At 43.2% G+C, this 23,151-nt stretch overlaps 1 protein-coding gene across 2 annotated transcripts in view; it reads right to left on the bottom strand.

The window, feature by feature from the left end:
- Nucleotides 1-23,151, bottom strand: part of IGLON5 (IgLON family member 5) — a 1,589,367-nt gene that overhangs the window by 101,345 nt on the left and 1,464,871 nt on the right. For both annotated transcript variants that reach the window (XM_069604793.1, XM_069604792.1), the window contains exon 5: nt 4,712-4,843. In XM_069604793.1, the coding sequence (XP_069460894.1) occupies nt 4,712-4,843 (132 nt within the window). The remainder of the gene's footprint in view (nt 1-4,711; nt 4,844-23,151) is intronic.

Raw genomic sequence — 23,151 nt, 5'->3', positions numbered from 1 at the left:
ACTGCACATTTTCCTTAAAGAGAAACCATATGTCCACATCGGACTAGATGAAGTGAGTTTCCCTCATCAATCTAGGAATTGGGCATGTTACATTGACATTCTCCTAGCCCTGGGTAGACTAGCACATTGTTTATGTTCATGACTCTGTTGCAACGTATTGGGAGTAGAGCTTGCTAGAGGTAAGGGATTGACATCCATCACATTTGGAAGTTGTTTTTCCTCATTTTAATTATGTGCTTTTCAACACCCACAAATATATTCTGTTGGCACAGCATTTGTCCCCATACTGTGACAAGATTCCACAACCAGTATTCCTATATCCCTCCTGCATTTTCATAGGAAACGTGACATTTTGCTCATGTACAAACTGCAACATCCGTGCTCCATTTGAATCTTTACCTTCACTCATCATTTGGCTGATCTCATCCAATCTTTTGGCAGTGACAGCTCGTCCATAATGGGGGAGAGGGCACCGACCCACAGGAACTCTCGCCCATTATAGAGGAGCCAATGAGCCAGCCCAGTGTAAACTCAGGGAGCACTACCTGGCTGGCTGAAACTGTGAACGGGAAACCTGGTTTTCCTTTGACAGTTTTTGTTCCCCAGTTTGCGTGTTCAATGCACTATGCAAGGGCTCAGGAGTTTTGCTGCCCCAGCTTTGAATGGCACATTGGGGATGCAGGATGGGGAACTGCATGTTTGCATGTTTGATGGGGTGCTTCTGCTCCCTCTGCACATACATAGAGATCAGAGCGCTGTCAATGAAGTGCTTCAGCTCCTGCATGCATGTGCAGGAACCAGGAAGGGCTCTTTACTCCCTGGTTCCTGTTTGTGCTACACGGGAGCCAAAACACTTTCAGGGAGGCATCACTGTGAGAAGCCTCAGGACTGGGTCAGAAGGTAAGAATGAATTTAAAGTTTATATTTGTGTATTCATGCATGTATGGTGGTGTGATGAGTGAGTGTATGATGATGGGTGCACATGCAAATGAGTACGTGTATTGTGTTTGGGTGTACGTGTGAATGTCTGTGTGTGCATGTTTTTGCTGGGCCTGGGTGTTAAGTTTAGTGGGTGGGGGAAGTGGCCAGTTCAGTATTTTCTACTCGGCATCTTTTATAGATGACCAGTAAAAAATGCTGTTGATAAAGCAAGGATGGGATTGTTATTACGTGGCTAGATCAGCATTTTAGTATATCCAGTCCATCAATTATCTACTATGTTATGAAATGTATCTACTGGGCATCTTTCATAAAGCAAGTATAATACATGTTATTCTTTCACTAGACTGGCATTTTGGAGCAGCCAGTCTAGCTAGTTCTTGCTGTGGCATGACACTTTCTTACTGGGCATCTATGATAAAGCAGGCATGATAAGGAATATTATGTGGCTAAACTGGCATTTTTGTGCAGCAACTCCTGTTATTTCTTACTGTGACATGATATTTTTTACTGGGCATCTATGATAAAGCAAGCATGATGTGTTATCATATAGCTATACTGGCATTTTTGTGCAGCCAGTTTAACATGTTATCATATTGTGACAAGGCATTTTAATGACAAATCCAACTGGGGTATGTTCTTACGTGGGAATAATATAGGCAGAACAAGCGTGAACATGTTTTCTTGCAGCATCATTACTGGCATTAAGTAGAAACAAACATGAGTATGTTCTTATGTGGGAATACTAACATATATTGATAAAGCCAGCCTGGACATGTATGGGCACAGCCAGCGTCAACATGTTTGTATACTGGCATATATTGTGGGCAGAGGCATCATGAAAATACATTGGGAAATGCTCCTATGCACTGATGATGGCTTGCAGCTATGGGAGTTTTTCATACCCTATCGCACAAAACCAATTGCAAATTGTCTGGAATTTACCCAGTTTTGAAGTATGCTTTAAAATACACTATTCTAACTCATTATTCAAAAATAATTTCTCTGAGGGAGAACCTGCTGAACACCTCTAGTTTGGTTTACACACCCTTGCTCGGACGCTCTGGCATATTTGTGGGAAATATTGACGCCCCTCCTATTAAAAAAAATTCTCAAGACGTCACTATTTTTCAATACACAGATCCATCGCAGACTTGAAGATGGGCTTGGCCCGGCCAGCTGCATCACATTTTATAGGGAAATCACAATTAATTGAATGCCTAAAAAACATTTAGAAACTAATCTAAGTCTGAAATCACTGGCTTCAGTCCTAGACTTTCTCCATGGAATGACTCAGGGCTCAAGACGAGGGTACACGTGGGTAAACGGCATCCACCCACTTTTTTCAGAGGGCGGACACAGTGCCCTCAGTGTTTCAAAAGCTGTGGGTAAAAGGAAATCCTTTGCACTGTGTTTTAGGAATTTTAATAATGTATTCGTTAAACCGTTTCCCGGTTCCAAGGTTGGGCACTTAACCACTAGACCACAGGACCATATGATAGAACAGAAACAACTGAAGGTGAAATGTCACATTTGGCAACTGTGCCCCACAGGGAAATTATGGGCATTGATTCTAGGGGTTTAAAGTGCACATCTTTTATAATTTCACAACACTATAAGAAGAAATTATCCTCTCTTGGGTTATATTTTGTGTGTTAGTTTTCGGAAAGGAAATTGCCTCTTCGCCCAGTGCACTTTGTTCCGTTATGCAAAGTCAATTAAATGTAACTTGCAGATTTCACTGGTATGCTCTTTACTGGTGATGCCACTCCCTCATTTGACATGTTAATGAGTTGTTTTGGACTTGTGCACTGGAATGACTCGCTTTGTTCTGATGCTCTTGGTCTTTGCTACTCGCCTGTCTCGTATGCATAGAATCTTAGCAGAATTTTGGAACTTTAAATTCCCAAATAAAGCAACTAACTGTTTCTTCCCTCTCTAAACCTTAACGCTGTTACGATATATGATATGATAAGTCATTTATAACGCGACTGTACACAAGCGTTTCTAGGCACGACAAGTTCAAGACTTAATCATTGTAGGTCACTATAACTCAAACTCACAAAATAAAAGATTGTGTGTGTGTCTCCACCGCATTCTGAATGTGTGGGTCCCTCTCATCTTCTTGCTGAAAAAGAGAACACCTATCTTGCGGCTTCTAAGGCATTTACTAGACATATTTAATGCAAGGTTTCTTTCCTTGCTCCTCAGGTTTTTCAATGACCCTCTTTTCTTCAGCAGAAATGTATCAAGTATTTGCTCTGTGAATGTAACTCTCCTGTTGAGCCACTGTCACCGACAGCAGCCAGGGCATGGGTTGCCGCGTTTTATTTTTTTTTAAACTTCTTTTTACTAGTATGTTAACAAATACATTTCATCACAGTATATTACAGGGGTGTTTAGCAAATTCATAAATAACTAGATTAACTTCATTTTGTTAAACATACAATTTCAAGTGAACATTACAATCAGATATACCCCCCGGTGGTCAGTGATAATGTCGAATGCAATAATGTCGACAGTCAAAATGTCGAAATAAAAATGTCGAAAAAATAATATAGAAAAGCAATAATGTCGAATTTTTTCTACATTTTTTCGAATTTTTAGAAAAAAAAATAAATATATATAATTAAAATATGTTGAATATGAGGGGTGAGAGGGGGGTGGGGGGGTAGCAGGGGGGTGTTTGGTGAGGGGGGTTGGGGGTCCCCCCTAGTAAATGATATTTTCCTTGTTTATTTATTTATTGAATAAATAAATAAATATATAATTAAAATGTGTTGAGTATGAGGGGCGAGCGGGTGGTGGGGGGGTGGGGGGGTGGCAGGGTGGTGTTGGGTGAGGGGGGTTGGGGGACTCTTCTTGTTATGTATTTATTGATAGTGCAAAATGACGTTTTTTTGACATTTTTATTCTAAAAAATGACTTTTCATTATATGTATAGGTTTTCGACATTATTGTTTTCGACATTTTTTTGACATTTTTGTAAGTCAACATTTTTTTTTCGACATTATCACTATAAACCATACCCCCCTTAGACAGAAATATAACCACAATTTATTTTAGGACACACACACAGATACAAGACTTCATACAGACAGACACCACACTAAGCCACCAGTAAAGAAGATGAAGAAGAAGGAGATGAAGTAGTTGAAAAAGAAGAGAGAGAAGAGAAGCAAGAAAAGAAAAGAAAAAAATAGAAGTCTGAACCCACTTCCGCTGCAGCATGTGGATATCCACCATTGCTTTCTGAAAAACCTTAAGACCTTACCGAGTCCCCAAGCCAAGGCGGTTGTAGTCTTATCCACGTGTTTTTTCTATTTATTTACAGTACCAAGATCGTTCTGGTCACATGGTGCACTCTTCTGAAACAAACTAAACTAACAGTACCCTAAATGGCTAGGCAGATACCTTTTCAGGATTCTCACTGCCAAAACCACCTCGCCTACTGGGCACGGGAACTAAATCCTACTATCAGCGACTTGTGATCTGTTATGAAGATTACCAGATTCCTGTTGTGAGCGGAGGAGGACTGCTCGAAAACAATGGCAGGCAGGAGGGCGCTTTTGGAAACTGGTCAGGGCGGGGGCAGTGTCCCTTGCAGGGTAGATCCGCCTTTTTTCTACCTGCCATTCAGAGGTGCCAGACTTTTGGGCAGTCTCCATGTTTGCCTAGAGGTCAGTGCAATTCCTCTCTGCCTCGTTTTCATTTCAGTGGCACTGTGGGTACAGATGTACAGTATGTGGAAGCAGTCAGCGCATTGACTTACAGTTGACGGTGATCACTACTTTCATACTGTCTGGTGTGGACACTCCATTGGCGCTCCGGCATTCATACTCCCCGGCTTGCTGGCGGTTGATCTCGGTGATGTCCAGGAACTCTCCCTCACTGGTGAAGCCATCTACAGAAAGCGAGGTCAGGGTGGCAGGAAGAGAGAGGGGGAAAATTAAGGGGGGGGAGAGAGTCACTCATGGATTATTACTGCCTGCAATCTTTACCAGATGTTAACACATGAACAGCTATGAAGTCGAGACTTGAAGCCTCTACATGATAGATGAATACTAGCAACAAACCCAGGGTCATAAAAGAACACAAGACAGGAACAGCAGAACATAGATGGGTCTGCATTCGGCCCTGTAGATAAGTCGCACGCCTCGTCTCGATGAGTGACATTCGCATGGCAGGCCAGCACCGAGAAGCGATTCTTTTTCAGAGGCGCTATAGAAGTGAAGTCCCGCCCTCAGCTAGTGCTGATTACATTGTGTGGAAACTGGCTTCCAAAGAATAACTTTCCAGCGTAGCGGCACATGCTACCATTTACGTCATATGGGCACCAGAAAGATGTCATCTTTGGCAAAAGGGTGTGACTAACTGGAGGATATACAATGCAGATATACAATGCAGCACGAGAACCCACACAGCCTGTCTCAAGAATGAAAACCGTTTCCGTCCTGCAAGCACATATTTGCTAGCCAACATTAGAAGGCTCCATTTGGGAGCATGCTGCGTGCAACCAAGAAAAATACAACATAACAAGACATGCTTGCAACATCTAATCCAACTTGCACATCTTAACCCCCAGGCCAGTATAACCTCGTGTAGATAGGCAATAATTTCTACCACATATGAAGTGTAAAAACTACGGTCCATCACTAGATTGTCTAGAAAGATGGTGTGGGTGGCAGTTTTGTTGAGACAGGGATTGGTATTAACCCGAAAGCATCAAACGAAAGTAGGTATTTTATGGAAAACAAGTCCAGGTCAGACTGTGAAATGTCTATCACCAAAACAAGAAATGTTTCTGTAGACCACTCTCCTTACATATGTTCAGACATGTGACTGACTCCTGGCAGCCCCACTGGCCGCAGAGGCACTTGTCTGAAGGGGATTCTTGACTGCTTTAATGCACTCCTCCTCCCATTGGGGTTTGGGTATAGTGATTATGACTATTTTTTAAGAGTGTGTTGGGGACATTTTCATGGAGTGCAAGACGAAAGTTTGTTTTTATGTCCTGGCAGAACATTTGAGAGCAGGGGATACAAAAACATAGGGGTAGGCTGCAGAATGGCACCCACGCCAGATGTCTGCATGGAGTAGGATCTAGGACCCCATGCCAGGTGTGAATCAAGCCTGGTAGTGCCAGTCTGGAGGGATACAGGAGATGAAGCTACCACTCCCGGATATCTTTGCCCAAAATCCATACTCAAGGATGATCTAGGAGAATTGTTGCCTGCCCTGATTACTTTCAATAACAAATCCTTTCTGAAAGTTAGGGTACTTACAGCACTCAGCAAAGCTTGGATCACTCCACTTTAAAAGAAAATCCTTGTTTGATCTAAATATTCCATCAAAATATCAGCCAATAATGTATTGCATGTTTTAAGGCTAATATTGGAAGTAATGGGTTACTCAGTAACTCCAAGAATTCAAGCAGCAGAACAAATTGCTAGAAGACAGACAATCAGGGGTTTGTCCATGTCGTGGCGAAGAACTGTCTCTCTTGAATATCCGTGAAAACGTGCTCGGAACCATAGCTGATCACCAGGATGCACTACCACTCAGCGGCCCTATCACTGTGAAGCCCCAAATTGATCAGGAAAGCTTGTTGGTAAGGTATCATGCATTGCACTAAGATGCTTACATCATTTTCAGCCAATCATTAACCTACCTTACTCTAAACGATATCACCACCACCAAACATCCAGTGAAATGTGGCGTTCCTCATGGGTCTGCATGTTACCCTTTGCTTTGTAAGATTTATTAAACCACTGCATTAACTTCTGGCCAAACGCAACCTTGGGTACCATTGTTATACTGCCAATACCCAACTATTTCTCAAGCTATTAAGAAATGATGAAGTCAATAATTCTAAACCTAACCATATTTTACCATCCTCAAAACATGAATCGATCAAAATTGGCTTAGCTTAAATAGCTTAGAAGCCGAGCTTTCGATCATTGGGACATCAGAAAATATGAAAAACCTGACCCTTTGTACTCCATAGGCTCAGTTCAACTGTGTATTCTACCCAAAATCAAAACACTGGAGGATTTCTTCAGTCCAGCTATGAAGAAGCCTTCTCATAGATGCTATTTTACGATATCCATATCTTAAGGAGATATTTCTGACCTCCAACTTGACCATATTGAAATAGCAATTTTGAAGGGCCCGATTCATGGAATTATTTGCACGATTCAAAGTGACTTTGCACTGCTGGAAAGTGACTTTGCACTGCAGACAAAAACCCTGATTCATGGAACTGTGCAAAGTGTATTTTGCAGTGCAAAATCAGTGCAAAATATTGTTCTACTACTGAGACAGAAACCTTTTGGTTCAGGGGCTCTCTCTAGGGGACAGTCTACTTATCAAACTCTTAATACAGCCTTATCTGGGTTTGTTTATGAAAGAAAGAAAATACAGATTATTTTCGGGTTCACATTAATTAGCTTATTTTCAAGGCATTTGTGTTATCTAGTTTGCCCAATCTTTCTCCGGTGCATTTATGCCCTCAGACCATCTGCATTATACTTGATCTTTATAGACCTAGCCCAAAGGCCGTACTGGGAGTTATGGTTCCTGAAAACCAAATTAAAGGCTTGAGCACAGCAAGTGTGTTTAATGAGGTTTGCAGGCCCATAACTCCCAGTACTGCCATAGGGCTTGGTCTATAAAACTATTATCACCGTTTAATGTGGAGGAGGTTAACATAAGAAGAAATGCAATGAGCTTGGAGTGGTTGCTGGGAACTGGCTAGTACAGAGCAGCCATGTTGAGCTTAATAAGGAGGGTGGGGAAGGGCTAAGATTGAAGCTAGCCATGTCCGCTAGGGATGGGCCAGCAAGTTGAGTGAGTAGCATGAGTTGAGAAGTCAGTCTGCGTTTGCCAGGTGCAGCGTGGCAGAAATCTTGGTAAGGGGTCGGAGCCATCCTCCCCCACCTTAAGGTAAGGGGATTCATGTTGCCGGATTCATGTCTGTCAGATGGAACCTAGGCAACAGGCGGGGCTCTCAACAATGTGTTAAACATGATCAGATGGAGTGCCACTCTGAAAAACCAGACCATAGCAGAGCTGTCAGCGTAGTGCCCCCTAACATCACAGAACAGGCAGCGCCTCACTTAGAGCTCTGCCCACTTCCGGGCTGTCAGCATCACGCTCCCTCTCATCATGGGATCACTCTGCTGACACTTCTTGGGCGAGTGTATGGCTTTCTCATTGTCCAATTTCCAGGCTATAATGGTTTTCTGAGCCACACTGGCGTGAATGGCTCGAAGATTGGCCAATGGAGGAGTGCCACGTCACTCTCCCAGGTGATAATCACCCATACAACTATTATATTACATAACAATACAGGGATGACTACGTTTTAGTATGCAGATTGTGTGTTGTTAACTCTGACAGTCAATAAAAAGATTTATGCTTCAAGAACTGGGCGAGTTGATGACAAGAAGCCCTATGCGTGCACGAGTGAAGCCAAAAACTCTACAAACAAAACCAGAAGAAAATGGAGTCCGAGGCTGTCCCTCCCAACAGCAAGATACAGAAGCAACCAGGGGCCAGGTAACAGGAACTTACTGCAAGTGGACATTTTCACAGTACTGGTACTAGGGCAAACTGGACCCAGAGAAGTGCACTGTTCCATGGTATGGCCCGTGGGCAAAAATCTCTACTTTCAGTGCAATGTTGCACCAGGGCAACATTTGCCCTGGAGAAAAAAAAATGCATTGAAAGTATATGTTTTTTGCACTGAGGCAAGTTTTGCCCCAGTGCTACTACCTGTAGAAATTGCCCTTGGCATGGTGCAAAGTTTGTGTAATCTGGCCCCAGGACTACATGCATTGGCCCTCGCTGCCGACAGTGTACTAAATTTAAGAATTCATGTTAGTTCTCTGAATAATCAGAATGACCTGCTGACTATTGTTGGGGACAATTGTTATCTTGACTCATTTAACCATTTTCTTATTTAACTTCTTCATTCATTATGGCAATAACACTATATATATTTATAAAATGCACATTAGCTTTATTCTGGCGCAAAGCCATAAAAGAAAACAGTAAAAACACTTTGGCAGCATAAAACATATTCAAGACAATAATATAATATAATATAATATAATATAATATAATATAATATAATATAATATAATATAATATAATATATAAAGCAACATTATTCCAATAAAAACATTAAAAGCAAATTCCTTGGTAAAAGCATTATCATGGCCTTCTTGTCACTTTGAGTACATACAATAGATTCACTGTACAAATACTGTCAAAAATGGTTCCAATAGAACATAATATTCACACCATTTCGATGTGATGAAGCTTTTGAATTGGAGAGAAAAGATGCCTCGCAGCCCATTTCAATGGTAGTGTTCTAGCAGATAACAGAATGACTAACACTAATGGGGAGACAACCTGCAGCTCATCGTTTTATGCAGCATTTGTTCAACTGTTGGATTGAGTGGCTGCAATGAATCGATATAACCTCTGGAAGGGCAATTTCTTAGCAGCCACACTCGGTGAATAAACTTTGCCACCATTTTAACTATCCCTTGGTTTACAGTTAATTTTAGGAGAGTCAGGGCCAGGATTGCTGTTTGGACACCTTTCGGCAAAAAAAGAACAAAATATTCAATATTTCTTCTGACTGGCTGCATAGTGGACAAGTATCTGTATTCCCATGGTCACAGTGTTTAGTAAATGAGGCCAATTTCAAAATGCCCATCGAAAAGATCTTGTAGGGACTTAGGGCATATGGCAGATCTATCAAGTCTAGATACGTCTCATAGCCAGGCTCCAGCTTAATTGCCAAGTAGGCTTCACTCGATTTCAATTTTTGATAATTAAACCATCATGTTTTCCCTACAACGAGTTCTCACAGCCTTCTTAACTCTTCTGGTTCATCCCTGTTCCTCTAAAGCCATCAAGGACCACATTGACACCCGCACTCCAGCCCTTGTTGACTTTTGCAACCACTCCTTTGCCTCAGGATCCTTCCCCTCCACTCTGAAGCACTCCCTTGTGCATCCTCTTCTCAAGAAACCCACAGCTGATCCTTCCAGTCTGTCTAACAATCGCCCAATTTCCGTTACTCCCTTTCTGGGCAAACACCCGGAAAAGCTGGCCATCTCCCAGGTTAAAATTCATTCAGATTCTGTTGGCTGTCTCCATGACCACATGTCTGGCTTCATAGCTGCCAGAAGCACAGAAACTGTTCTCCTGAACATCCGTGAAGATCTGCTCTCTAACCTTGACTCTAACATTTCCTCTATCCTCATCCTACTCGATCTCTCTTCTGCCTTTGACACGGTCATCCATACCATCCTGCTCAACCATCTCTGTGATAACCTGGCTATCACCGATAAGGCTCTGGCTTGGCTGACCTCTTTCCTCTCTGATCAACCCTCTGAAGTTATACTGGGGTCCTTCCTATCATCTATCTCCCTCTCTGCCTGTTTTGTTCCCCAGGGGTCTAACCTCTCACCCTGGCTTTTCAACCAATACCTGGCAACTCTAGCCCACTGCATTGCCATTTTCTGCTCAAATTCCCAGTGCTACGCTGACGACACCCAACTCATTTTCCGGCTTCCCTTCAGCCACTTCGTCTTCCTCTCTCATTTCTGATTGCCTTACTGCCAGTCAAGTTTGGTGTTCCGCCAATGATTTTTGTCTGAATGCCAGCAAGACTGAGATCCTCCTCATCGGCACACCTTCATCCTTTCCCCTCACTCTCTGGCCAGCCTCTCTTGGCCCTCCTCCTACCCCCACCTGCGAGGCTAAGAACCTTAGGGTCATCTTTGATTCCACACTTTCCTTCTCTGCCCACATCTCTGATGTCTATAAAAAGTCAAACTTCCTACTGCACCTCCTCTAGTTCTCTCTAGGTTGGACTATTTTAACAACCTCTTTCTAAACCTACCTGTCACTACCCTCCGCCCTCTGCAGCTAATCCAGAACAGGACTGTGAGACTTGTCCTTGGCCTCAAGCCCTGGGATCGTATCTCTCCAGCTCTTAAATCTCTCCATTGGCTCCCAGTGGGTGCAAGGATTAAATTCAAAACCCTCTGCATTGTCCACAAGGCTTTCTGGGGCCTGGGTCCAACATACCTTCAGCTATCCCTCCTCAAATACATCCCCTCTTGAGCTCTTCCTTAACTCCTCTTCCTCTAACTTCCTCAGGGTCAGTCATTTTTCAAAGAAACCAGCTGGGCGTATATCTCTTTCTTCGGCTGGGGCCTCCCTCTGGAACAGCCTCCCTGCCACTCTAAAACTTGAGGAGAACCATCTCTGGTTCTGGAAGCACCTCAAGACCTTCCTCTTTGCTTCCGCCTTTGCCCCCCTCCTCCCCTGCTGATCTGTTCTCTCCTGGCACTGTGCACCTGGCCACCTTCTGTCCTCCGGGCCCAGGTTCCTGCTCACACTGCCACCCTCCCGCACTGCCTCCGGGGCACCTCTTGCACTGGGGTCCTTATCTGTACTCATACAGCCACCCCCTACATTTTACACCTTGCACTTATCTGACCTACCCTGTCTGCTGTCTTAAACTTGGCACTTGCCACTTGCTGGCTGTGCTACCATTTTTGTTGTTTTTATTATTTATTTATTACTATTTATTCTGTTCTCCATTTTCTCCGACCCTTTACACTTCTCCGCCCTTCCTTGCACTTTTCCCCTCCCCCTCCCCCATGCACCTGAATGTTCTCAATGTCACTGGGCCTAGTAAGATTGTTTTGTTGTTCTCCCCTGTTCCCCTCCCTTCCCTTGTCATGCTCTGAAAAACTTATGTATGAGCGCGATAGAAATAAAATATCAATTCAATTCTGATGGCAGCCTTGTCTATCCTCACAAAGGTTTTCGAAGAGGACAGTCTCATCAAGATCAAGGAGGACTTTTTTTTATTTAAGTGCTTGTCGCATGGGAGGTCCACCTTATCCCCCCATTGTGATCCAATCAGGTATGCCAACTCTTTACAGTATGCCCCAAGTTCTGATGTAGACCATGGCTGCAACCAGTAAAGAGCCAGTTTAAAGGTGAGCTTTATGCCTATGGGGCAATCATCCAGATCCATATGAATTAAGGCATTTGGGGTTTCCATGGATAGCATAAGCATCCCTTCAAGAATTTATTTTTACCTTTTCCCAGATCAGGTTGGAGTTTCCCCAGATTTCAGCCCCAATTGAGGCTGAGGTGAACGCTTGCTTTGTATACAGATCTATGGCTGGGGAAACAGTGCCTCTACCATGATGGGTGAGAAAGCTCTGCACACCACCACCATGCTATTCAAGTCGTGCACATGCTTTAGTTATCTAGGTCCCATTTTCAGGGAACCTGACACACAGATAATCATAGTACTTAACTTGTTCTAGTTCATGGCCCTTGCAGTTGACTGTTAATATTGCCTGTTTTGCACATTTCTGCTTGAATACTAGTACCTTGGTCTTGTCAGTGTTCAAGGTCAATTTGTATTCCTTACACTTCTTAAGAATGAACCCAGGGTCGCTCTTAGCCCTTGGGGTGATGTGGTGAGGAGTACTAGATAAAAGCAAAAAAAAGGTCCATGGGTAAGTGTCACCAATAGTATCCTCATCTATCTCTTGGGTGCGCTTTGAAACACACATGAGTAACCAGGTCACAGCAACTTGTAAATCAAAGTGTTAAGTGCATAATTGTCTATCAGTGTTATACAAATTGATGTAAGATTTGATCTAAGGACTTTTTAATAACATTCTATATTGAAGTGTAGTGTGGAATATCATTGTTTTTATTAATTGTATAATAAAATTGAGTTTTGTACGAGATTGTCAACATTGGGGAGGGCTATTATTTGGTTCAAAGCACACCCAAGAGATAGATCAGGATACTATTAGCGACACTTACGGTTGGACCTTTTCTAGGTTTATCCAATACACGTATTCCCATTTTGTAGGAAGGTCTAACACCGATTAGTGGGCTGAGTCGTTGTGAGAATAGTGGTGAGGAGTACGGCTTAATCAGCAAAGCGAATGCACGGTATCTTCCAGCCCCCATTTTTTGACAGTTCCCAGCACTCTTCTAGCAGAGCACCAATCACTTCCTCAATGTAAATGCAGAACAGTAATGGGACGAGGACGCACCCTTGCCTCACCCCCTAATCACCTGCATCTGTGATGTCGTTTCTCCCACCAGCCCATAGCGGACCACTGCCGTATTTTCAACAAATAACAGTTGGACCAGTGATAATAGACCACTTGGCATTTTTCTGTCTGCAAAGATTTGCCACAGGTCCCTGGGGGCTCCATCAAAGGCTGTTTTAAGATTTATGAACACTGCGTAAAATTTGGTTCTTTTCAGGATAGCATATTTCTGAACCAAAAAAAAAAGTCAGAAACATTGATCAATGGTTCCTCTGCCTTTCTGAAACCCTGCTTGTAGGGTGGGGATAATTTCCTGTTAATCCACCCATTCCTGGATGTATTTTAAAAGGACTTTGGCAAAATTATTTCCGGTACCATCAAGCAAAGAGATCGGTTAAAAGTTACCCAGGAGATTTCTCCCCTCCTTCTTAAATATCGGTACTATTGTTGCCCTATGCCATGATTCCGGGATACAATCTGTATTCATGCAAGCTAAAAATAGCTTCCATAAAAGGGGTGGGCGACCAGATTACCAGTTCATCCATGAACATGTCAGTTGGATTTCTGTCAGGTTCCGGCGCCTTGCCTCCTCTCTGCGACCGTATGGCCATGGCCACATTATTTATCCCCAAGTTTGGCATGACCCTGCTCGACAGTGCTTCATAATGTGACTCTGTCAAATGGGGCTCTGTAGAGAGTCAAGAAGTGCTTAACCCACTCATATGGGGTTATATTGCAATCTAGTTCTCGACCTGTGTCTACTTCGGCACCAGATACAATCTTCCAGAATGGCAGACTATCTCTTTTGTCATAGGCGTTTGCTAAGCGCTTCCACTCATGTTTGAGGAACTCTGCCTTCTTGCTTTTCATTAGCCCTTTGTAGAGGAACCTATGTCCAGAAGCTCAACCCTATTTAATGCCAGCCCTGCTGACAAACAGGCTAATACGGCATTCTTGGCCTCAAGACATTCTGGGTCATACCATGGGGTCCGGCACAGAGCACTCCTTTTGACTATTCGTTTGGAAGTAGTAACACAAGGAAGAATGATGTCTGTTAATGTCTTAAGTTTGCTAATTATTTCAGTGTCAGTGGGTCCTTGCAAGGAGCAACTGCATGTATGCATGGTGATGTAGGTGTAGGGTGAACTGTGTCACCTATATTAACTTTATTTGATCACAAGTCATATAAACCAATGATATAATCATGCAATGGGCTGTTCGGAAATGGAATGACAATACAACAGTGACTATAGCAGCAATTATGGCCAGGGTCTGTGAACGTATGTGGCGGATGCACCGGTGTGTCAGAGTAGGTCTGTGAGTGTCAGTGAGTATGTAATGTGAATTGTGTATGTGAGTTCTTACGTGTGCATGTTTATGTAAGTTCCAATATGTGTGTATGTATTTATCTGGGCCTGCATGTGTGATAATATGTGTGTTCGTGAGTATGAGTGGGTAAAGTAAAGCACTGTGCCAAGCCCTGTGCAGACATTCATCTTCAGACACTGTTCACTGTCAGGGTTGGTGGCACATCAACCATGGGGGTGTTTCTCTTTTGCTGTCTGACTACATAGTTGGGAATCTATGTGTACCGGTATCCTCTCCTGTCAAGTGTCACTGGACAAAAACACATTTGGCATTTTTCATATTTTCAGACTGAATATTGCTTACTTGTTTTCTACTGTCGAAACTGCAGCTCTGCATATTTCTGTATGGTTTTGTGCTTCTTTTGCCTGTTTTCTGCTTTTTTTTTGGCACTTTTCGGTGGCGACACCCCACATCCACCCTTCCTTTCTTACTCAGAATTGCACCGTCTGCCCCATTTTCCTTTTCACTGCCTGACATTACCCCCTTCCCTATTCTCCTTTTCCTTCCTAGTTGGGGGAATGGAGGAAATGTTGGTAAACAAATCACCCCAGGATTTTAAAAGGTACAGGGAAATTAACATTTGAGTTCTTTTTGTAGTGTATTGTAGCTGTCATTTATATTGCGCCATTTCCCCATTTGTACAGCCTCAATGTGCTTTGTGGTTGGGACGCCTTCGGGGACCGAAGTCCAGATATGGGAAATTCTAAGAGTTTAATTTAAGATGAGTGTGTGCATTCTGCCAGAATTGGCATTTAGGAGGGCCGGCTAGGCTCCAGTAAGCAACCCAGAGGTCAGGCACGTGGGCGGGTGCTGTCAGTGGTTAAGATAGAGTGTTAGTGTAGGAGATTCGATGTGTGCCCGACGAGAATGAATTTGTCATAAAATATGGCCAGTTGATCTATGATCCTTCTGTTTTATTTTACATTTCACTGTGGTTCAAAACAACACAACACAGGGATTTCGCTATTCTGAGTGGATGTGAGTTATACGTCACTAAAACTGGGTTAGCTACATGAACATCTTTTACTGTGGCGAATTTTCATCTGCTCAGGAAAAATTCAAGTTTTAAGAAAGAAAATTGTGGCCACAATTGAATGGGATCTGCATGAAAGTGAGCTCTGCTAAACAGCCTCACTTTCATAAATCCCCTGTGCCTTAAAAAGTGGTGTTAATGGTTTCAACCCAGGTGGGCTTGACTGCTCGTGTGTTCATAAATGAAATGCTAGCATCAATGTATATTACAGCAATGTGTTTAGCCTGCCAGGCAGACTTTGGGCGCTTCGATACCCAACACGAACTATACACCACAGCTGAAATATGAACAGGAAGGATTAAAGCAGCCTTCAGGCAACTATCATGAACAATGGCACCTGCATTAGGATAAGATCCAAATAAAATGCTATGTTATTAAGGTTTGTACCAAGGACTGCGGTCATTTGTATGGCCGCCAGGAACTCTGGAGAATCTTGAAGAGAACGGGTTGGTTTGGTTTGTTGGGAGGGGGCAGGCAGGGGGAGAAAGCAAAACTACTGTACTTTGTGTTGATGGCTCAGATCAGAAGTAACCTGAGCACTGCACGTGTGACTGATTTCTAGGTGTGATGTGTTAGGAGCATTGGCGGCTTTTGTCCAAAGTCGGAAGGTCATGCTTGCAGTGTGAGCGAGCGTTGGCTGAAGGTTGGGTGTGTCAGTTGATGTTAGAAGTGTACAGTCGTGCTGTTTGGAGTTTGGGGCAGGGACTTTCAAAGGTCATGGCTGGTTTGATTGTGTGTGTGTGATGACTAACGATGAGGAGCTGAGGGGTTGTTTGACAGGGTGAGTTGTAGGTCCGGCATGATTTGCTTATAGGATACCAGCACATGATGTCACTGTTGGCTGGTTGAAGTGAGCGCTCTTGTGCTTTTCTGTGGTTGTGGCGGGGTGATGCTCTGTGTTGCACCTTTAGCACTAAAGAAGAAGGGGGTGTACTGTAGAGTTTTCCGACAGCCTGAAGGTGTGGACAAATTCTAGCCATTGGTAGCCTTTTCCAAGGGCAAATAGTTGGTTTGGAAACGGGAAGTAAGAAGCTGTTATGGCATTATCCTAAGCGTACGTGTGTGTGGGAGTTGGTCAATTGATTTATGCTGGCTAATTATTTTTGATCAGTCATTGAAAAGTAGGTTTTTCCCTAATTTCAAGTGGTCCAATAATGTGCTGATTTACCTTGGTAGCGTGTTCCAATGATTGGTCCCCAGAGAGGAGAAGGTGGGGCCTCTGTGCCTTTCTGAGCAAAATTTCTCATCAGCACATCATTTTTGAATCATAGAGCAATTCTTGGTTGGTAATAGACATTTGACCTTTGGCACCTCTGATACTGGCCACACCAAAGATACTTTGAAGGGACATTCTATCACTGAATTAACAATACTGCTATGTCTCAAACTGGGCATCAGATGAATTGGGTATGCTTAAAAAATGCAGCCCATCCCATTTTTATGAACCTAGTAGTGGCAACGCATTTGTGGTCTATATACCTGTTATAAATTGGAGGTTACATTCCTGCCTACCCCAGAAAGCATGTCTGCAAAGGGTTTGTTTGTAGCATTCAGAAAAATAAAGTGATGACAAGGTTGGCATTTTCCTATTTCTGGAAACGTACCGGTGACAAACTGCCATTGTTTCTGTTTACACCGCTGGCAATATTAAAGGATCAGTGTACATGGTGGCAGGGCATCAGCCCATATGAATTGAAGGCTGATCTAAAGTGAATATTAAAATCATACCTGAAAACCACACTGCACTTAGTCGTATGGTTTTTAGTTTTAGAAGCCTCTAATCTGTACCCGAAATACTGCTTGACTTTAAGGGATTTCTAACGTTTAGTTTCCTTGTCACATGTGAGACCATTGGAGCCTTAGCATCTCTGGCACAGTGGAGAGGCGTTTAAAGCTAAAAGCCAACGTCGGCTCGATCAGACCGCTTGACTTCAAGGTATTCAGTGGTGGCCATTATATTGTTTGTTTAAGATTAGGTTTATAGCATAGACAGGGACTGAATTGTTTGTGTTTTTTGTATTGATTTCCAGGGATTGCCTATTTTGAGTACCCCTGAGGCACATTTGAGACTACTGAAGCCACTATTTAACCCAGCATTTCGGGTACAGATTAGAGGCTTCTAAAACTAAAAACCATACGACTAAGTGCAGTGTGGTTTTCAGGTATGATTTTATTACTAATTTTAAAATTCAATTGGAGACATGTAGGAGACTGGGTGTGGGATTAGGAAAATGTATTGGCACGAATTGATAGTGTTTAAAAATTGGGAAATGACTTTGCTTTTCTCATTTTCTAACCTCATTTGAGGTAGATGGGGGGCTACATCATATATGTGGCTCATGGGATCTATGCCGTATTGAGGCATTTTTTGTAAAAAAAGAATTGGAATAAGTCCACCTCCATTCAGTCAAACCTTCTTTGGGTATAGACCCTCTCCCCGGGTTTGGACTTTTGTTTTTGGATGAGAATAACTGAGTGAACAAAGACAGTATGGTATATTTTTAACGATATTTTAATTGAAATTATTTCTTTGTTGTTTGATTTTAGAATTGTGGTAAGCTTCATCCAAATCCTGATGAAGACATATATAACCAATCAAGTCGAAACTATTAACCAAGAAGCCTGTTTGATAAAGAGGATTCATATGTATGGGCACTAAAAGTCGATATTTTGTCTGGAGTGAACAACTATTATCAAAATAATGGAATTGAATTTACATTTTCTTAAATTTTGTAAAATAACTTGAACTGAATGTTTTAGGACCTTTATTAGCTGAATGAATGTATGAATGTTTGATATTTAGGATGTGTTTTTTATTATAAAAAAATGAATTAATTAAAAATGTTCATGAATAATTTTTATTCAAATTTAAACAAAATAAAATTATGAAATGACCCATTACCTTCTGCCTTTTTCTATCAGTTGCTCTCTTCATCCTGACACCACCATTTGTTCTTCTATAGTGCTATAATGCCACATCATATCATATCTTATGCAATGTGATCCTCCGATAACTCAGCTTTATCATGCGTAGCCTGGCACCCTTCACCGCCACCAAATCAGGATGTTGCCTTCTCATGTGATGAACACTCTGTGTTGCTATGCAGCATTTTAGGGCAGAGTTAGCTGAATCCTGCAAACCAAATGGGAGCTCGGATCTGCATTCCAGGGCAAAGCTGCCACGACTGTGCACGGAGACACTGTGTGACCGTCATTTCAATAGGCCAGGAGAAGATGACCTTCGTATGGCATCCACAACACTCCTCGAGGAACTGTGTTGGCCCATGTTGCGCTCACGCAATGTTACCTTCTTCTTGTCCTCGGTTCTAGGTCTGGATGCGGGCTCTGTCACTATAGGAGTGTTTGTCCATCTCTGGGACCTTCCAGTTCTTGATATGACGATGGAAGCGTGAGAAATTTCGGCTGGGATGGTCACGTCCACTCCAGTACTTGTCGGCTGTATAAAGAAAGTACTGCTCGCAGCCGGTTGCTCAGAGATCACAGGTGTATGCCACATGCTCGGTGGAACCCTCTTCGCAGCAAGTGTGGTGGGATACTTTAATGAACTCATCCAGTGCTGCATGGGAGCCAAGCCTGGTCGCACTTAGTATGCGTGTGGTTTGTTTGGTGCCCCCCACAAATGCACAGGTGCAAGCAATGAGTCAATACAACCCAAGCAGAAAAATCATGCAGCAGTCATCAAACAGCGAACCACCCAGGCTGGCTCAGGCTGATCTGGATCAAATGGATGATCCTGAAGGTCAGCCCCATTTAATGTATGTATTCTCCCCCCTGTCAAGAAAAAAGGCCTTTTGCCCCCAAAGCCTACCAGGGAAAGTCCACGTGTCCCAGTGGGCCAATCCATGTCTGGTTTTAGGACCTTGGGTATGATGCAGCAAAGGAAGGAATATTTGGAAAGTTGACAGGGGCTGGCCCCTGGCAGAAGGCATGTAAAAGGACCAATCCTCTGTTGGGCTATTGCCATATCAGGAGAAGATCCCTTCATTATGTTGAATCATCTACAGAAATAAGAGGAATCCAATGTGGGCCCTTCTGGGTTCTAAAACTGCTCAAAGTCCCCTCAACAGGGTGCAGAGAAGAGAGGAATTATAGAAGAATACAAGACTCTTCCCTTACCCACCTCTGAGGGAACATAGAGGTGACCTGCTGGAAGGAAAGCCTTCTTGCTGCTGTGATACACTGGTACCCAGGACTAGTGTGATTTACCCTGATAAACTACCTGCAAGTGTCTTTTGGCATGCTTTCCTAAGCTATGGGAGAGCACAAGAGGGAGGCCATAGTTCTTCAGTAAACTAGACAAATTACCCAGCGTGCACCAAGAGTAAAAGGTGCTGCGTTTGGCAATTCAGGTGCTAACCATCTCATGATTCTGTTTCAAGACACCTTCAAGACTACTTGAGCTATAGTTGAACCAATGTTGTGATGCTGAAGGTTGCCATGCCTGTCCACCACCTGTGCGTCGAGCCTGCACCATCTTGTTGAGCTGCCTGGACCACCATCAAAGACAGTGGGTGGAAATTGTACTCGGCCAAATGAGCTCCAATCACATGTACTCACTGCATTGAACCTCTGTGTAGAAATCGGCTCGTCTCTTCAATTTTGAGACACCCATCACCGGGTCGAACCATGACTCGACCCATTGGCAAAGCAACTAGAAAAAACGGGTGCACGATGTCGAGACTAATAAGAGGGGTTTTCTATGTTCTAAACCCAGTGGACATGCACTGTAGGCCCTAGAAACAATTTAGAACCTCCAATAAATGATCAAATGTAAACATTTTGACTTGTCATGTTTTTTCTCCATTAATTTGCCTGCATTTCATCTCCTGCCTACTAATACCCAGAATCTACATTCCATCTGGTCTGCATTATCTCTATTCTTGCTTCACAGGAAGGAATTGATGTTATTATTTTTAATTCTTCTATGGGTTTAAGTACATATTTTTGTAGAACCTTGTCTGGGCATTGCTTTTATTTTGGCTATTGCCCTGCTGTTGTTATACAGAGGCTTCTGTACTGGTTTACACGTCTTGTGAAGAGACTTCCCTGCTCTCGGTCTGCGCTACCCTAAGAGGCGAATGAGGTATACCATTTTTCCTGCTTAACCTTCTTGCTGCACCAGTGGTTGTGCAGGGTTGAGTACAGCAGGTAAAAGCCATTGCCCCCCTGTACAATAGTCATACTGTCCCACTCACACCTAATTATCTGTGTGGAATTAAGTAGAGAAAACACTGGTGCAAAAACGCCGGCAAAGCAATCACTTCCTATGCTGCACCCTGCAACTGCCTCTTGGCTGCAACCACTGACAAACCAAGAACAAAGCTGAAACCTTTGTTCCCTCCCCTGGCTCTAAGTATCGTGCATGTGCCCTTCTTGCACGTAATCTGCCAGGTTTAATGTAGCACTGCCATAAAAGGCAATGGAGTCTCTCTCATGGAGCTACAGTGCAAGGTTGGCATGTATTGGATGCATGCATGCCCTTGTGGCATTGCTCTGGGCTCTGGGCTGGTGGTGAACTTTCAGCAATGGCCAGCAGGTGGCACTGTGACATGTGTAGCTAGTTAACTGAAATGGCCTATTCTGCTGCTCACATCAGGTATTTTTTCCTCCATTTTAAGGCCTCCCACCCCCATAATATTGACGGTGCGTGACACACCTGATTGGAACATACGGTGTATAGAAAACTTAGTGAGAGCTGTTCCTTTAAAAAGACAGTGCTAAAAGAGAACTCAAACCAAGGCTCTTCAAGTAGTCCAAACACCTCTCCCAGCACCACTCCCCTGCCCCTATATTCACCATTGTCATAGATGTAGCCGCTTCACCTGTAACCCTGAACTTATACAGGCTCTCTGTAACCAGTAAACTATGTACCGTTACCCGTCTTGTACTAGGTTCTCCTGTAACCCATGAACAACAGAGAGACTGTCATTCAGGTGTAACCAAGCAAGCTTCCAATAGCGCCACGATGCCCAAGGGCTGCTTTGTGCACTTTATAAATGTAATAAACATTTTTTTTTTAAACTCTCGGTCTCCTTGTGTTTCCCCCTGATTCCTGGATGCTATCTTCTGTGCATGAGGAGCAAGGCAAGGAGATGGGCACGAAGGAAGCAGAGCCTCGCAATGAGGCTTCGTTCTATGCAACCCTGATATCGTCCCTTCAGCTTGGAATGCTCACCTCTGAAGGAGTCAGGATTCTATGTGGTGAGAGAGGGCGCTCTCTCACTATACATGCTCGTGCCACACGTGTATCTCCCCGTGCCCTTGGGCCAGGAGGAACGCGGGAGTGGCAGGAGGACAGGATCATCACAGTGAAAATGTGCTTCCATTGCCACATTTACTGAGCTCCTCCCGCCTCAGTGGATTGCATAGGGAAGATTATTGCAGAGTGTATGGAGGTTAAGGCTGTGAGGGTATAGCAGTAGAGACAGTTACATGGAGGGCAGAGGGCCATTGCCGGAGGGCACCAGGGACAGAGGCACCCTGCATGAATGAAATCATCTCTTTTCCTCTAGGTGTCTCACTTTATCCGTGGCAGCTTTTTGATAAGATGCACAAATAGTTGATGGTGCTACCACAATGTGAATATTGCATGTGCTCATTGTGGCGCTGAAGCTCAGGGAGGAACACATGTCTGTAGTCGAGATTCTGTAAATAAGCTCATAGTGAAATAAATGCAGTGGCGGTTAGAACAAAAACAGATACCATTTTAGGTTTAAGCTTTATTACAAAATGCTTGCAGCATTTGGCTGCAGTGAGCCCATTGTCTTCATTTTTGTAAATGGATAGTGTTGGGATTAAGGACATTCTCTTTCTCCCTGTACTGACTAAGGGCCTCCTTATGAGCTTGGCGGTAAATCAGTGGTTAATCTGCTGACTCACCATCAAAATAGATTTACGTTACCACCAGTCAGTTCTGTGGGTTTAACCCAGGATTACAAGAGGTGGTATTGCAGCATAAATCCCCATTCTTGGGCTCCATAGGACACCATGAGGATTTCGGGAGGATTTACGGTGACTGGTAATTTTGCCTGGTAATTCTTCTGATTTTTGGCCTTTAAGTGAATGAGGACTTACCTCCAGCACCATGCTGGAGGTAAGTCCTTTATTTCAACGTCAAACTCAGAGTTTGGTGGTGCTGTAAAAACAATAGTAATTTCATCACTGTCAAAAAAGTGGTAGTAACAACAGATTACTGCCACTTGTTTACCACACCAACAAACTCGCAATGAGATCCTTAAAAGCAGTTTTATTTTAAGTGGGATGAGAATTCTGCCAGGAATTAAAACTGACATTAAGCAATGTGGAGATTCTCATATTTTAATCCTTTGTATCTTTGATTTATCGCATGCATGTGGGCCATTACACAACATGGCACAGTAATGTGTTCTGAGTCATTCAGTTAAGTGTGATATTGGGCAGTTGTAGTTGTTCTTGTAATATTATCTATTTTGTGTATGGATTTTCCCATGCAATTCAAATTCACTTTAAAAAGTGGGGGCTTGCGCTTAGCAATGACACCAATTCATGAAAGTTTAGAACAGCTGGCTGTTCAGAGCTGCACAGACTGCAAAGGAATTCATTTGGAGAAGTTGGAATTCTGATAAGCACCCCTCTAAAGAGGAGTGGCACTGAAATTGAGTAGGATATGCATGGTAGAAAAGGTTCTGCTAAAAC

Source organism: Ambystoma mexicanum, chromosome 1p, assembly GCF_040938575.1.
Source record: "Ambystoma mexicanum isolate Mex_15411 chromosome 1p, UKY_AmexF1_1, whole genome shotgun sequence".
Lineage (NCBI taxonomy): Eukaryota > Metazoa > Chordata > Amphibia > Caudata > Ambystomatidae > Ambystoma > Ambystoma mexicanum.
This window is presented reverse-complemented; position numbering and strand designations above follow the sequence as displayed.